The sequence below is a fragment of the Misgurnus anguillicaudatus genome, chromosome 17 (genome assembly GCF_027580225.2).
Source record: "Misgurnus anguillicaudatus chromosome 17, ASM2758022v2, whole genome shotgun sequence".
Taxonomy (NCBI): domain Eukaryota; kingdom Metazoa; phylum Chordata; class Actinopteri; order Cypriniformes; family Cobitidae; genus Misgurnus; species Misgurnus anguillicaudatus.
Genome location: NC_073353.2, coordinates 37,473,060 through 37,491,610, shown reverse-complemented (window position 1 = coordinate 37,491,610; position 18,551 = coordinate 37,473,060). Strand labels below are relative to the sequence as shown.

The 18,551-nt window shown below is 35.3% G+C and overlaps 1 protein-coding gene across 11 annotated transcripts in view; it reads left to right on the top strand.

Annotated features, from left to right (window-relative positions):
* tns1b (tensin 1b) overlaps nt 1-18,551 on the top strand; it is a 282,589-nt gene that overhangs the window by 91,384 nt on the left and 172,654 nt on the right. For all 11 annotated transcript variants that reach the window (XM_055215157.2, XM_055215158.2, XM_055215155.2 and 8 more), the window contains exon 2: nt 7,221-7,335. In XM_055215157.2, the coding sequence (XP_055071132.2) occupies nt 7,221-7,335 (115 nt within the window). The remainder of the gene's footprint in view (nt 1-7,220; nt 7,336-18,551) is intronic.

The following is an 18,551-nucleotide window of genomic DNA, read 5'->3' as shown; positions in this document are numbered from 1 at the left end:
ATCATTCTCTGTGTCTCTCCAATATCCTTTGCTGCCCCCTGAGGGCTTTCACAAACTTATATAGAGCAGATGCAGTATGTGGAGGTACAAATGTTTGTTTCCAGTCATCAAACTCAGACACTGAAGCCCCTGAGAATTAGATTGAGATTTCCTGATGTCTATTAATGAAAAGTTTCAGTCTTTGAATCCGAAAGTAATTCCAAACATGTCTGGGACGTATACTTAAAGCAATACTCCAGCTAAATATCAAAATTCTCCCATGATTTACTCACCCTCAAGCAAAGCGAGATACATATGTTCATCATCTTTCAGACAAACACATTTGGAGTTATTTGAGTAAATGTATGCTCTTCCAATCATTATAATGGTAAAAAACAGGGATCAGTGAGCAACTTCTGGCTTTAAACCCCCAAAAGTTCATTATTCCTTCACAGAAGTAATCCACACGGCTCCAGGGGGTTAATAAATGTCTTCTGTGGTAACTGATGTAATTTTGTAAGAAAAATATACATATTTAAACTTTATAAACTACTGTATAATAGCTAGTATCCGGTAACAATGCCATCTTGGACTCACGTGATTCACAAGAGTTACTGCGCAATGTACCAACGCACGCTACACTAAAAATCTCTTGTAAATTGCATGAGGCCAGGATGGCTTTGTTACCTCCATTTGAATTTGGCGTTGTTTGAATTTGGGGTTGTTTGAATTTTTGTCTTACAAAATCGCATAGATTACCCACATAAGACCTTTAAAGGAACACTAAAGAGTTTTTGCTCTTTGCTCCCCCTATAGGTTGGAAGCGGAATTGTCCTTTACCACTGTCTTAAAGGAATAGTCTACTCATTTTCAATATTAAAATATGTTATTACCTTAACTAAGAACTGTTGAATTATCCATCTATCATCTGTGTGCGTGCACGTAAGCGCTGGAGCGCGCTGCGACGCTACGATAGCATTTAGCTTAGCCCCATTCATTCAATGGTACCATTTAGAGATAAAGTTAGAAGTGACCAAACACATCAACGTTTTTCCTATTTAAGACGAGTAGTTATACGAGCAAGTTTGGTGGTACAAAATAAAACATGGCGCTTTTCTAAGCGGATTTAAAAGAGGAACTATATTTTATGGCGTAATAGCACTTTTGGGAGTACTTCGACTCGCCTGAAAAGTCCGCTCCCCTTCTCACTCTCATAATGGGAGAGGGAGGGTGTTACTGCGCCGAGTCGAAGTACTCCCAAAAGTGCTATTACGCCATAAAATATAGTTACTCTTTTAAATCCGCTGTATCTCGGATTGCTTAAGGGTGAGTAAATCACGGGGGAATTTTGATATTTGGCTGGAGTATATGTAATAAAATATGTCTTTTATTAACCCTTTTCCCTGCCATGACGAGTTATTTCGTCAATTAAGAGAAAAAATGTGCATTAAAAAAAGTGTTCCTGATTAATTTTATGTTAATCTGCAATACCGAGATTATCCACTTATCCAATTAATGAAAACTGAAGCCAAAACGTTATTTACTAATTTTAAACTCTATGTATTTTTTGATAATCGTTCTGAATCTGATCTCTGACTGAATTCTTTCACAGAAGTGCAATTGTTTCAGCTTTTTGCTAAAATATTTGTATTTTTAAAGAAAAATACCCATATTGAAGAGTTTATAAGCAAAGAAAAAAATACACATGGGATAAAACGTATTTTTCCCATTTTGTTTCGTTGTTTGTTTATTGTTTGTTTGAAAGCAGAGGGTCTGTTCTTTCATTTAATATATTTGTATGTTTATATATTTTTAAAAGAGAATTTTGAAAATCACAAAAAAATGGTGGCAGGGAATGAGTTAAAAATTGTAAGTGCTTTTGTAAGTCAGTTTCACAGTGAATCCAAATACACATTGTAATGCAGCTGAGTGAACACCCAGTGATGTAAAAGCTTAATCACCATAGACACCTGTCATCGCCCCATTATCATGCCAAGTTGACATAAGTTTGTGTATCTTTTTATCTCCCTCCTTTCAAATATACCCAGATCAATGCAAGGACATTAAATCCAGACAGAAATAGAATTCAGGTTTCATTTAACATGGACGTCTCAAACATAGGGGCTTTCCAGAGGAACGCAGCCAATCCGATTATGTCGTGTCCAGATAAACAGTTCCAGTTTACATAACACACCTGCAGTCACCTAAAACTCCATCCATGGCTGTCTTGTTTTTGGATGGCCTCTCTTTACCCCTTTCAGATCCTGCTGAGGATGAAAGATGTACTTAAACACAGCTGCACCACTTCCAAATATGGCTCTCCTTTTCACTTTAGAGAAAAAATACGTATGCTCCTTTTACAGATACTGTACACATTCAGAGAGCATGCATATTATTACATTTATGCATTACATATATGTATATTTTTTATTCATAGCAACTTACAATGCATTACAAGATTAACATTTTTATCATTGTTTTTTTCATGAGATGGAATCCATTGCATTTTGTACCGCTAATGCAAACCTATTGCGCTACAAGAACAATTTTTCATGAAAAATAATAAATGGCATCTCAGTTATTCTCAGTTTCTTGTGCTGTCATAGTGTTTTGGTTCAACCATCCACCCATTGTAATTCAGCAGTGAGTCATGCACATAATTAGTTGACTTACTGAGAGCTTTAGTGATGTCAGGCTCCAGTGATACTGAACATATGTTCCTGCTGTGAATGTAAAAACAAACTGGTTCTCTTGTGTTGCACCAGCTTAGGTCAGACCTCTGCCCCAGCGCTCTCTATCAGATCTCTGGGTTAGGAAAAAACTACACATTTCTGTCTTTTTACTGATGTTCACTGTTAGTATTGCCCCCTTGCTTGGGGGGAGTATTAAACTTTAGGACTTGGGATACGTTTACATGACAATTTTACATGGTTTCGCAAAGAATAAAAACACTGTGTTGTGCATGCTAGGCCAGTAGATGGGGATGTTATTGTGTAAAGAAATGCTACACGCCTGCGCACTACAGAGCAGTAAATACAAATATTCAAGACGGCACAATCCAATGATAGTGCAGTTTTGTTTAGACGGATGATGAGGTTGGTTTATTACTACAAGTGATACTAGACTATAAAACACCAAATGTTTGTAAACTTTGTTGGGGAAGTGTTAATAAACTCAGTATCTTGAGCAGCACAAACACAGACTGTAGGCCGCCGTTGCTGTTTTGGTTATACAGTCATGTAAATGGCACATAACATAATTAAATGTTTTTCATATGGGCAGGTACAGACCCCCAAGAACACCCTAGAAATAACTTAACTTAAAGGGGACATTTCACAAGACTTTTTTTAGGATGTGAAATAAATCTTTGGTGTCCCCAGAGTACGTATGTGAAGTTTTTGCTCAGAATATCATATAGATCATTTACTATGTTATCACTTAATAAATGTATCACTTGTTATGTTAAAATTGCCACTTTGTAGGTGTACACAAAAATGTGCCATTTTTGGGTGTGTCCTTTTAAATGCAAATGAGCTGATCTCTGCACTAAATGGCAGTGTCGTGGTTTGATAGTGCAGATTAAGGGGCAGTATTAACCCCTTCTGACATCACAAGGGGAGCCAAATTTCAATTAGCTATTTTTTCACAAACAAAGTTACTGGGTTAAATTTTCTACACACTAAAAAATATTGGGTTGTTTTTAACCCAGGGTTGGGTAACTATAGGACAGAACACATTTCTGGGTTAAAATTACCCAAATAATGGGTTGTTTTAACCCAACTATTGGGTTGTTTCAACATGGTTGACTAACAATAACCCAGCAGTTGGGTTAAAACAACCCATTTTTGGGTCATTTTAACCCAGAAATGTGTTCTGTCCCATAGTTACCCAGCCCTGGGTTAAATATTTTTTAGAGTGTAGGTTGTTAGAAGCACTGCGGACCCAATTATAGCACTTAAAAGTCAGATTTTTATGATATGTTATACTTAACTCATTCCCCTGCCAGGGTTAATATTTAACTAATTAATATGCCTTTCTGGACGAATTTCAAAGTGAAAGTGTAATACCGCTTTTATCCACTGGATGGCGTCAAAACCGAATTTATCAACAACGGAAGTTAAAAAGAAGTAATGACTGATTTTAAATGCCTTTATGTTTGATAGTCAAAATGTTGTATTTTTGAAGAGAAATATCCATATTTCAGTGGTTAAATTAAGTGGAAAAAGTAAATATACAATGAAACGTTGTTTCCCCATTTTGTTTGTTTGTTTATTGTTTGTTTGAAAGCAAAGGGTGTGTTCTTTAATTTGATATAATTTGTATGTTTATATATTTATAGAAGATAATTTTTCCTGCAAGGAATTTTGTGAAACTTGTGTTAAAATCACAAAAATGCAGGTGGGCAACTTTTCTCAAAAAGGCTGGCGGTGAATGAGTTAAACTAAACACAATAACAACTACATAGCAACACCCTGGCAACCATTAGCAATTATTCGTCAGACCTGTTCAGAGGCGGACACTACTTGAGTATTTTAAGTATTTCGTCCCCTTGGAATTATAAGGTTCTATCTAACATTTTTGTCAAAATTGAGTTATTCACATATTCTTACTCTGTGACAACTTATTTACATTATGTGATGTTTTATTTTAAGTTTTGTACATTTTGGGACGTTTTATTAAAAAAACAAAAAGGTTCTATTTACAAAATCGAACTCTAAGTTGGCTCTATAAGGTTCTATCTGCGTGAGCTAATCAGCACTTCAAATGCACAGAAGGGGACCAATCAAGATCAACTTTATGGGGTGGTTTCTCAGACAGGGATTAGCTTAAGCCAGAACTAGAATTTAGTTTCATTAGAAAATATTTACCAAACATGCCTTACTAAAAGTATTACTTGTGTGCATTTTGAGGCTAAAGGGCACTGATGTATTTTAAGATATGTCAGTGCAAGTTGTTTTCAGTTTGGACAGCTCTTACATTTATTTTAGTTTAGGACTAGTCTAATCCCTGTCTGTGAAACTGTCCCTATATGTGGTGTTGCCGGCTTTGTCCTTGACGACAGGAAAAATCAGAGACACACAATATCTGTGAGGATTATGGCACGCAACGCAAAGTTTTTAAGAAACCTTAAGATCGACAGTCCGAATTTTAGGCAAGTTCACCCTACTGTGGGATCCAGCTTAGGCTGGTGAGATGGTTTTAGCTGGTCTCCCAGCTAGGTTTTTGCTGGTATTGCTGGTATAGCAAGCCGGTCCAGCTGTGTTTTGGTCATTTTCCAAGCTGGTCTAGCTGTGTTTTGGTCACTTTTTAAGCTGGTATAGCTGTTTTTTGGTCTCCTTTTATGCTGGTCTTGCTGTTTTTTGGTCTTATTTTATGCTGGTCTAGCTGTGTTGTGGTCACTTTTTAAGCTGGTCTAGCTGTGTTTTGGTCACTTTTTAAGCTGGTCTAGCTGTGTTTTGGTCACTTTTTTTAGCTGGTCTAGCTGTGTTTTGGTCACCAGCTGACCCACCAGCTTGACCAGCTTTGCCAGGCTGGTTGGACCAGCTGGAACCAGCTACCAGCTTGTGCTGGTCTTTGCTGGATTTGTCAGTAGGGGCAGTCTTTTTTTAGGTCTTGCTGAGGAGATTGTTTTCATAGTTAGACACCACACTAACCAGCAGTGCTAGCTTCTTAGTTCCTGATATTAAGAGGCAAGCACTAAGATAAAAAATACAGAAATAACAAACTAACCTATCATACCCAAAAAAAGTGTGTTTACAGTAAGTTATTCAAAATGTAAACATGTGAAAGATTGTTAAAGCAGTTACCTCAGTATTAAAATGATTTCAGAATGATTGTAGCCTGTAGCTGCTCAATCCTACTGAAAAATCCAGCAAAGACCAGCATAAGCTGGTAGCTGGTTTTAGCTGGTTTAAGGTGGTAGTAGCTAAATCCAGCTAGACCAGCTTAAAAAGTGACCAAAACACAGCTAGACCAGCTTACTACACCAGCAAACCTGCTAAAACCAAGCTGGGAGACCTGCTAAAACCAAGTTTTGAGACCAGCTCAAACCAGCTCACCAGCTTATGCTGGTCTTAGCTGGATTTTTCAGTAGGGAATGGTATAACATGCTAAAACAAAATTTTTATTTTATAATGAACCCAACATATACAGGAGGATGGTAGAGAAACTGAGGCAGAAGAGGGAAGAAGCAATGTTGTAAAAGAGCAATGTAAAATCTGACTTTTAGAGATAAAAGTGCTAAAAATAAAAATATTAAATGTCATAGAAATGATTAAAATGTTACTTTCTAACACATGTTGAAAAATTGTTACAACATTAATTTTATATTTAATGTTTAAATAATGTTTTGGCAGATAGAACCTTATAATTCTTAGCAAAAAGTGTTGTTTTAGAATTAGAAGGTTCTATCTGCATTTGACCCCTTCCAAAAATCCACATTTAGAAATTTGAGAGGATTTTGATATTGTATATTTAGAATGCATTTAGGGTCCCTGTTATTTTCATGTTTGAAAGAAACTTCTTCCCCATGTAAGTTTTCCTATATGTAATGCAAAAACTTTGAAGCTCAATATCTCAAAACTGCTCAGAACGCAGATAGAACCTTATAATTCCAAGGGGACGATTTGTCAAGAGTGTTTGTCTTGGGAAAAATTTACTTTACTTAAGAATGTAGTGAACATTTTTTTTTGTAAAGCATAGAATCATACTGTGTATTCCTTTTATATTGCATATTAAAATTTATTTAATACCTAATTACATAAAAATTGTGTACTTTTACTTTACTTAAGTAAAAGTAAAAAAATACTGGATGTTTAATGTAATTAAATATTAAATATAAACCAAAAACTTGAAATTATGAAATGTAGTGGAGTAAAAATAATGATAATATGCTTTGGAATGTATGTTTTCCGAAGATAAATATGAATACTTAAAACTGTACTTTTATGTAGAAATTAACAATACTTAAGTAGTGTCCGCCTCTGGACCTGTTACTGTAGTGATCACGGTTACTTATGTGGCCTGTTGCATAAATTGTTTTGACTAGTTCTATTTTTTTCTGATCATAAAATATTTTTAAGTCAGTTATATGAAAAGGTTGGTGTAACTAATTGCTAGTTGGCCAGACTATGGTTTATGGTTTCATAACTGTATATATAAAATATAGGTCTGTGCACTATACATTTTTAAAACATGATTTCATGCACAAAGCGCTGACATATTTCGCTTTATCATTACAGCCCGAGGAGTTTGAAGCTGTCCATTCTCACACCTTTCGCCTGAAGACCTTCAAGAAGGGGAAACACTGTGGCGTGTGCAAACAGACTGTAAACAATGAGGGACTCATCTGCAGAGGTCAGTTCAGGGCAGGGCGGGATGTTTGGGGTGGTCATTCACCAGAGACATCTGCCTGATCCAGGGTCTTATGATGGCTAATGGAGAAGGTCAAAATGAATCGTTTTAGTGCCGAGTGCAGCTGATCCCAGTGTCCGGTCAGAAAGTTAATACAATAATGACCACTAAGGGGGGTTTCACACTAGCACTTTTGGTGCACATCCGGGTCCAATTGAGTTTGGTTCGTTTGCATGATTTGAACACCGTTTTCTGCTAAAACGCATCCCAGTCTGGCTAAAATGGGTGGTGTGGGGTACAATTTGTGTCGATTGCGGCATCACCGCTGATATGAACGCAATCAAACTACATTGTAGAAGTGAACCGCTATTAATGACGCTCATTGATGGCACACACTTGCGGATCCACCCTACAGTCTACCCTTACAAAAATTAACCAAGATTTTTTGATGTATTGATTACTATTAGCAAAACCATGGTTTTTCTACAGTAACCATAGTTTTTTTGGTTTTAACTGTAGTAAAACTATGGTTAATTTTCGTAAGGATATTGCAATCTTGGTGCGGGAAAGTCAGACAGCCCTCTTTCTTTGGTGCAATTGAAGTACTTTTGGAGTAGAAAGATAAACTCGGGTTCGGACCAGGCGAATCGACCAACCCTATGGGAAAAGTGTGGTGACCTTTTACAGCATATCTGATATCTGACATCACTGTCTATGTGACTTCAGATAAAGTGAGAGAGAAGTTTGGACACAAGGTTTTCATTATGGCACTGCGGTTGATGTGGATCACTGTTCTCCTTCATTTTGTTCTCAATGCTGAGCAGAAACAGCCCTTGTTGTGGCACACATACTAGACTCATGCACGGTTTGATATACGGTTATATAGGAAGCAATTCTATAATTTGTGTTTATACAGTCTGTATTTTATTCTTAAAGGCACAATATGTAGGATTTTCACCACTAGAGGTTGTTGTTTTACAATAACAAGGGCGAAGCTTATTGACGTTATGAAGGAGAGTGGAAAGATGGGAGATGTTGTTTTCACCATCCAGAGACGTATGGGATTCACTAATCATGTTAAGTCACTAATGCCAGGGACACACTGGACAATTTTTACATCTTAAATTATTTTAAATCGGTGTATTTGGTATATATATTTACACAGAATTATTTTCAAGAAAAAAATAATTGTCTTGTTTTTAGTAAAAATATCAAAAAATTCTTAAATTAAGATGCTTTTTCTTGATGAGCAAAACACCCCAAAAGCAATCTGCCAGTGGGGCTAGCAAATTTTTTCTTGAATTTAGTGTTTAAGAAAAATGTTGAATTTAGTGTTAAAATTTTTTTTGCTTGTTTTATGAACAAAATCACTTAAATTTGATATTTTTGGTCTAAAAACTAGACTTATTTTCTTGGGTCATTTTGCTCATCAAGAAAAAGCATCTTAATTTAAGAATTTTTTGATATTTATACTGAAAACAAGTAGAAAATACTAAGACATTTTTTGCATGGTTTATGGTTAAAAAAACACATTATTTTCCACATACATTAATTTTTTGTAGCTCCAGATCTCTCCTCTTCCTGAACACACTAATTCATTAATGATGTTACGTTCGTGAACGAATCGTTCTTTTTGAACGAATCTTTTAGGTGAACGAATTGTTCACGTTCACGCCATCCATTGACTCATATTTCTCGTTCACTGAAATTTCCCTTCTTGAGGAGCACGGACAAATGAAACGCGGCTTTCTTTCCGCCTTCAAAGAGTGACAAAACTACGAGCCAATGGCAATCGAGTATAAGCTGTGGCCGAGCATATGATTGGCTCAACATACTGAATGAATATGCTGTTTTGAGTCTGAACGAACGAGAGAGAGAGACAGGGATCGCATTCTTAAACAAACTGAATGACTGGTACAAGTTACAACCTAATGAATGAGATGAATGAGAGGGATCGTATAGAAAGCTAGAGCAACGTAAACAATCTTGTGAAAGAATCATGTGGTTTTATTTAAGTAAAGTTATAGTAACCATGTTTAGGCGGACTATTTACCTTTAATAAAAATGATAATCAAGGTAATTACTGTTGAAAAATTTGGTATTTCTGTTTAATATAGTTTTATATATCTATATAGTTTAATCCACCCTTTCACTGAACTTAAATCAGTCATCTGCGTCTGAACGAAGTCTTAAACGACATGACCGAAATTATATGATTCGTGAACGAGGATCTGATGACTGACTGAACCAGAGGAGGCATGCACGGGAGTCTTTATTTATTTACCACAAATCCAGATTAGATGTACTATAAATGTACGTGTGTCTTAATATATTCTGTAGCTTGATAAAATTATGCTTAGTATTTCACAATTTGAGCTTTATTAAAAACTAATGAGTTTTTGCAAGTCTTTCATTGTCTTATAACACATAATGACACACATCTTCGCCACCTATTGGCGTATTTATGTAAAATTAAGAAATGGTCACTGAACGAATCAGTGAACGAGTCTGAACGAATCATTTTGGTGAACGAACTGAAAATGAACGAGTCACCTAAATGAACGAAAATTTCCATCACTATAATTCATGTACAAACTTATCGATTCAAAAAGCGCTGTGTCCCTGATTGGCCAGCTAATCTATATGCTGTGATTGGCCTGAAAACCTCTGATGTCAGATGCTCCCTACCATGTTTGAAAGATTCGGTCACAATGCAATGCTAACAGGAGTTAATTTACAGGCTGTGAGTCAAAGCAGGAGGAATTATGATAATGTCGGTCTTATCTACATCACCAATCTCAGGAAGTAAACCGTTGCCTACAATTTGTGTGTTTGTTGTATTCAAAGAAAAGAGATTTAAGTTGGAGACGATAACTAGCGTCATTGTTTACTTTGGGGTTTGTACCTTTTGCATATTGTTTACATGTACTAATACACACTTACACACCAAACGCACACACCGGATTTAAACAGAGCGCAAGGTCATACATATGATGACTGTAGTAACGATTTCAAAATAACGCTAGATCTCACAGAATCGCGAGATCAAACGTGACTTGCGAAAAACAAATGTTGTGGTAGTTTTTGCATGAGACATCATACAAACACTTGTACTTTTGGAAAGTTGTCCAAATCGATATTCTTTCTCAATACTCCTCTTTCATGTTATGTTTGTTAGTGTCTTGTTTTAGCTATAAAAGCACGCAACATCCAGTTAAAGCTTCCCCGCTCTCATTTGCTATTGCAACTGTCATGTCGGAGACAGCCCGATCAAGAGTCAAACAAGTTTGATATTTACAATTTGGGCTCGAGAAGGCTCCAATGCGATCAGGAGCAGCAAAATAATCCAAAAATAAACTGCTTTTGTGTAAAAAGCTTTGCCATTTTTATTGTGAAATAGCAACCTTTAGTGGTAAAAATCCTACATATTGTGCCTTTAAACCTAAAATGTGAGGCTCATACATTTACAGCTAGGAATAATTTAAAGGATTAGTCCATTTTCTTAAAAAAAATCCAGATAATTTACTCGCCCCCATGTCATCCAAAACGTTGATGTCTTCCTTTGTTCAGTCGAGAACAAATTATGTTTTTTGAGGACAAAATTCCAGGATTTTTCTAATTTTAATGGACCCCAACACTTAACAGTTTTAATGCAGTTTAAAATTGCAGTTTCAACGTAGCTTCAAAGGACTCTAAACGATCCCAAACGAGGCATAAGGGTCTTATCTAGCGAAACGATTGTCATTTTTTCAATAAAAATAACAAAATGCACTTTTAAACCACAACTTCTCGTCTTCCTCCTGCTGTGTGACGCGCCAACACGACCTAACGCAATACGTCATCAAGTCAAGTGAAACTACCGCTCCAGTGTTTACTTAAAGTGTGGAGAAAGAGGACCGTTTAGACATTGTTGTATGTCGAATGTGCGCAAATGTGCATTTTATATATGGAACACGCGACCTTTCGACGTCATTACGCAATTACGTGAGGTCGCGCTGGCCGGAGGAAGAAGAGAAGTTGTGTTTTAAAAGTGCATATTTTTAATTTTTCTTGCCAATCGTGTCGCTAGATAAGACCCTTATGTCTTGTTTGGGATGGTTTAGAGTCCTTTGAAGCTACGTTGAAACTGCAATTTTAAACCGCATTAAAAGTGTTAAGTGTTGGGGTCCAATAAAGTCCATTAAAATGCGGAAAATCCTGGAATGTTTTCCTCAAAAAACATAATTTTTTCTCGACTGAACAAAGAAAGACATCAACATTTTGGATGACATTGTGGTGAGTAAATTATCAGGATTTTTTAAAGAAAATGGACTAATCCTTTAAACACATTTATTATTTAAATTGTAGGTTTTTTTGAGGTGGGACTTCTGGGTTATCATGTGGTTATAAGTTGAGATACATACAGTACTGACATTTCATTTGAAAGATTCGATAAAGGCCTACAGTAACCTTATACACACACACTTACAAACAGTAAGCAATTCTATCACACTAGTCTCATGCCAAGAATGGATTTTTATGGTCAGCAATAAAAAAATCCATAGTTATTTAGACTAGCAAGTGATATTGTGGATTTATAGTCTCAAGTGATGTCTTTATCATAGCTGATAGTTAAATGTCTGTGTTTATAACATTAGTATACCTCTTGTGCTTTGAGCAAGACATTTGACCCTTCGATCATAAAGACCATCTTGGTTAATGATGTCCATTCAGCAGGATAGATCTCTCAGTGTCATAGAGTCTGAGTGATTGAGTTAAAGCAGTTAAGACTGTTAGTTAAGAGCTTTGAGAGGTGATTGTGTGAAACTTGTGTTAAACAGCTGCAGTCTGGGTCTATCAAGACAAAAGTGAACGATGATGCCTGTTGTGCTTTGGGAGGGCAGAGAGATTTATGCCCTTTCTTTGTGAGGTTTCAAATGAACAGGATTGATCATTTCTTTATAGGCTGTTATTTAAAGGATTAGTCAATTTTCTTAAAAAAAAATCCAGATATTTTACTCACGACCGTGTCATCCAAAATGTTGATGTCTTTCTTTGATCAATCGAGAAGAATTTATGTTTTTTTTAGGAAAACATTCCAGGATTTTTCTAATTTTAATGGACTTTAATGGACCCCAACACTTAACAGTTTTAATGCAGTTTAAAATTGCAGTTTCAAAGGACTAAACAATCCCAAACAAGGCATAAGGGTCTTATCTAGCGAAACAAATGTCATTTTTTTTCAATAAAAATATGCACTTTTAAGCCACAACTTCTCATCTATCTCCGGTCCTGTGATGCGCCAGCGCGACCTCACGTAATACGTCATCAAGTCAAGAGGTCACAGATGACGTATCGAAACTACGCCCCTGTGTTTACAAGTGTGGAGACAGAGGACCGACGTTGTTGTATGTCGTATGATACTAATTAATGGCTTTGTGTCAGTTTATTGTTTAAAATGGTCCGCAAATGTGCGTTTCATATATGTAACACGTGACCTTTTGAAGTCATTACGCAAAATTACGTGAGGTCGCGCCGGCGCGTCACACAGCCGGAGGAAGACGAGAAGTTGTGGTATTTTTTTTTATTTTACATTTTTCTTGCCAAAATCGTTTCACTAGATACGACCCTTATGCCTTGTTTGAGATCGTTTAGAGTCCTTTGAAGCTGCGTTGAAACTGCAATTTTAAACTGCATTATAACTGTTAATTGTTGGGGTCCATTAAAATGAGAAAAATCCTGGAATGTTTTCCTCAAAAAACATAATTTCTTCTAGACTGAACAAAGACAGACATTAAAATTTTAGATGACATGGTGGTGAGTAAATTATCTGGATTTTTTTAAGAAAATAGCCTAATCCGTTAAAGGATTTAGTTACTCAATAATAAACAGTATTAAAGCATGCTTATTTTGTAACAAACTCAAGCTGTCATTTTTAATCTGTTAGTTCCACAAAATGTCTCATTGCTTTAAATAGCAACTATGCTTTTGTTTATGACAGCTGTGATCTGTGATTGCTTATTGTTATTTTTGTATTCTGCGTTATATTAGAAAAAACAAAACAAATTGTCCCTAAATGCAAGAGTTATTTGTGCAGGATGAAAATGCATGGTCTGCTTTTTAGGAAGAAAAATAATTGAATGTAAGAATGTAAATCGTAGCCTCTTATGGAACGGCTGAAATTCCACAAGGGGGCGTATTTGTTCCTCAGACGTTGCACAATAAACGTGACATCCGAATATATTCATTATAAATCGTGAATGAAAAGTGAGATTCGAATGAATGTCCGTTAGTGAACTAATTGTATACACTATTTATATCGTAATTCGGTCAGAAACGTCAAGATTGTGAGAACAACAAATCGTTTTGGATTAAAAGGCTTGGATATTCAATTTCCATGTACTTTTGGGGATTTATGAACAATTTGTTTTTCGACAATTTCACCGAAGCGGGTAAAGGGAAGATTTTGAAGGTAAATAAATATCCTAAATCGGCGCCGCCCAGTTCAGGTAACTAACATATAGATTACAGTTTTATGACTGCTAAAAATCATGTTATGCTTTGTGTGTGCGCTTAATGGAATCCCGAAAGTCTAAGCTTTACAACGATGTGCCGCATGAGCGTATATTTTGAAGATTTACAATGACGTAATGCAGCCTCACGTGCAAGGGAGGGGGTGTACAGTGTTCCTTATCAGGTTAAAGCTCCCATAACACACACTGTTTCTGCTCATACCATGTTAATCTTGAGTACCTATAGAGTAGTTTTACATTCTTCATATCTCCGAAAAGTCTTTAGTTTTATCAGATTTATAAAAGACAGATCAGCTTCACCAATTGTTTCTGGAAAAGCACAAGATCCAGGAGACGTCCAGCGGGAAGGGCAAGCAAGCAACACGCACAAAACATTTTCCCACTATTTCTGGATAACTTATGATTCACTACATGTTTGAGTCGGTTACATTATATGCATTTATGCGCAATGCCAACAAACACAGACATATGATGCAGTTTTATTTACCGCCTGCGACTCATTACCCAGTTGGGACTGCCCCATTTCAACGAAATCTAGCGTTAAACGAACACACACCACTGCTACCCTGAATAAACAAACTATATCTATTGTTTCCATAAGACTGGCTTGAAAGCTGAACAAGGCTTTCTTCTCCTTACATCCAAAAACATACTTATTTTTTGTGCCATTGTTGATTCTTGATATAAAACAAAGCTGACGTGTGCAGTGATGCTTGTGACTTCTTCTTGAAGGAAGCCTTCTTGTTGGCTCTCACTTTGATTGACATGCATGCTTTTCCTGGGGAAGTGTCCATAAAAGGAATATGGGGTCACTGATATGTAACGGGTACCCATGTTCAAAAAAACTTTCAGAAACTTGTAGGAAAGAGAAAGGCGTGAGTTTGGCCCATAATACTCTCAACTACACGCTCAAGTTCTTTTTTGACACTTTGCATTTGTTTAGCATGAGGATCACAACTCTTAAACAGTGTTAAAAAGTCAGAATGCATGAAATAGCATTAACCCCCCCCTTTAATATTCATATTTTTTGTTGTGTAGCGATAAATTTATCTCCCTTGTGTTCTTTAAACCCCTGGCACAGATCAAGATAGGTCCAGACTTTTATTAAATAATAAATTATATATATATTTTTTACCAAACCCATTTGTGCGCCTTCGGGACACCTAAAAATAGCTGAAATATTTATCCTTAAAAATAACGCTTTTATGTCTCTATAAAGTTAAAGAAGAGCTGGTCACAATCCACCCCATTGTAAACAAAAAACGACAGCAAATCTGTATTTTGTTTATGAAGAACAAAGAAAGCTAAATGCTTCCATGATTGGCCTAAATAGCACTGATTTAGTTTGGCAAATGAGGAACATTTTGTACATCATGGGACAAAAACAGTCTGCGTTCAGCTTAAGCTCGGACCTTGCCGTCGTACCCGTCAAGACCTCTATCATGTAACATGACATCATTTGATTATTTTACTTCCAAGCGATGGACTTCACACTGTTGGACTAATGAAAGTTAAACAACCCCCTCTGATCCATCACTCGTTCCTCATTTGCTTTTCCAAAGAATCAGTAGATATGGCGTATCGATGCTTCGAGCCAGAATAAACAATGTGGACCCAACGCTGAGGTGACCCAGAGATACGAAACGCTTTCATGCGGGTAAAAATAGTCTTTTCTGTGGTTTCATTTGCATTCCATCTCTGCCTCGGGACACCAAGACTGTTTTCATTCTTCGCCCGATCGCCCTCAGGGGTGATGGATGAAATGCGGGCTGCATTTGAAGAAGATTCGGCTGTGGTGGAGTTGTACACACATGGCAAACATGTGAGGATGGACACCACAACATCCAACAGAGTTTAGGTCAGTTTACAGAGAGGATTACAGCTACCAAATAAGGAAATAATGGATACTTTAAAGGAGAAGTGTGTAATTTATGTAACTTTGGTTGGAGGAACATCAAAATATTCGGTTTTCCAAGATGACATCACTCGCCTGCACTGTGTTCAGTTTACAGTACGACAATGTGACAACATTGCATCCTACTGTAAAAAAAGCTTAATTCCTGGTTTTTAACATCTTTGCGAAATGTCACCCTGTGTGTGAAATCTAGACTAAAGTTTTATAATCTAATGAGATTAGGAGCATCAAAGTTTGATTTCAATCATTGATTTCAAGCTTTGAGATGATTTTATTTAATTAGTATTAAAAATGTCAAGATTAATTTCACTCAATGTTCCTTACTTTATGTATTTTCTTTTAAAGTGAGACAGTCCACACAAACATGGTTGTTATGTCTAGCTGCTCAATCAAATTTCAGTTAATATTTTGTGACACAGAAATTTCACACGCCATCATAAAAATTCTGGTACATCAAGCAATGTTTACTGACTCTCAATCAATCATGACACACACACACACACACACACACGTTACATAACCCTCACTATAGCTCATTATAGGGTTTCCAGAAGTTGCCACTCCTCTCCTGGAGTTGCATTAGTGAAATGAGATAAGCAGATTGATGAACACAGTCGTTCATTTTACCCTGCTGATGGATGGCTTTTGTGCTGAGTCTAACATCATTACTTTAATCAGCTGCAGACCCTTACTCGCCGGTATTGTAGCAAACACACCCATACAGCAAAAATATATTTTCTGTTATAATTTTAAATATATTTCAAAATATAAAAAATGGCCAAAAATATATGTACTGAAATATATTTTGAAATGTTTACAAAAATTTATTTTTCATCAATATATTTTTTGACCATTTTTTGTTTATTTTGAAAAATATTTGAAAATAAAAGAAATATACAATATAAATAAATATATTTTACATTTTCAAAATATACAGAAAATGGCCAAATATATATGTACTAAAATATATTTTGAAATATGTTTACAAAAAAATTATTTTTCACCAATATATTTTTTGGGCATTTTTTGTTATTTTGAAAAATATTTGAAACTAAAATAAATATACAATATAAATAAATAGATTTAAAATTGTAAATATTAGGGCTGGGTATCGATTCAGATGTTCCAGATCGATTCGATTTCGATTCACAAGCTATTAAATCGGTTCGATTTCGATTCTCGATTAAATTTTCGATTCCGGTTCTCGGGTAGGTTTTTATACCCGATTCTCGATTCAACTCAATGAATATAGATTTAATACAAATACTATATTAATAAACAGCAGTTTACAAGTGGGTAATTAATAAAAAGAAATTAAAAGCCACAACACGTCTTGCTTGCGAAATCTATAATGCTTCCATTCCTCCATTCAAGGTTTGCAGAAATAAATATGAACAAAAAATCTATTCTGCTCTTTGAGAATCGATTTTTAATCGACCACATTTTAAAAAATGATTAATCGAAAAATCTTTTTTTTTTGGCAAGCCCTAGTAAATATATTTCAAAAATACAGAAAATTACCAAAAATATATGTACTGAAATATATTTTGAAATATGTTTACAAATTTATTTTTCACCAATGAATTTTTTTGGCAATTTTGGTTTATTTTGAAAAATATTTGAAAATAAATACATTTTAAAGCATTTATATTCACGTCACACTCGGAAAAAACTTTATATTGTATGTTACAAACCTGTAAACATAAAAGGTTAAAAAGGGTTAAAATTAAATATATTTTATAACATTATATTATATATAACAGCAAAAATATACTTATCATTTTATATTTAATACATATATATTTCAAATTCAAAAATTAACTTAAAGCTTAACTTTCTATAAAGCATATATTTAAAATATATTTTTGGCCAGAGAATTTTTTTTGTCCATATGGCTCAACATTTTACTCTGTGCTTATTATGTGTTTTTAAAAGCCTCTTTTGGTTTAAGACTTGGGAACTTTGGAGCTCAGCTTGGCAAGTAAAAAACTTGTATAAAAACACCTTTAACAAAACCTTTATTGTAAAATTTATGCACATGGCAACTTCACATCTGGTAATGAAGAAGAAAATTCTAGTGAACTCACATAGAAACAAGTACATTTAATGCATCTTAGTAAAGCATAATACTGAATATCAGTGTGACGCTGCCACCTTCTGGCGGTTAACATTTTTACTTTATTTATATCAGTATTTCCCAGCCAGGGGGCTGGGGGCTTTAACAAACTACCAAGGTGGACTCAAATAACAAAAAAATGTTAAAAACTAGGCATTAAAAAAACAAAACAAAAAACAAGATATTTCTTATTGTAAGGTATTTTTATACCAAATATACCATATTCTGGCTAGTTATGCCAAGCTCCAGCATATTTTATTATAGAAATTGTGGAAGGGCTTCAAATATTGTTTTGGACAGGGGGCCTTGAAGTAAAAAAAGGTTGGGAACTCCTGTTTTATATAAATATTTGTTCACCATGGCAGTTTATATTACATTTGAAACGTGTCCACAATTATAAACTATAAAAAACTGACAAGTGTGAGTATTCATAGTTTTTCAGGACAATAAAAAACAGTTCATGTCTAACTAGTGAGATTTTACGTTTTTGAGGACATCTATTTCAGTGATATCTGTAAGTAATTTTATGTGTTTTACAAAAAAGAAACACAGACTTTTAACTTTCTAGAGGTTTAAAATAATTTTCAAAGGAATCATTCAATGAAAATAATACAGGAAACTGCATTGCAGATAAACTCATGCAGTAACTGTTCTTGCCACTAGAAGGCAGTACAAG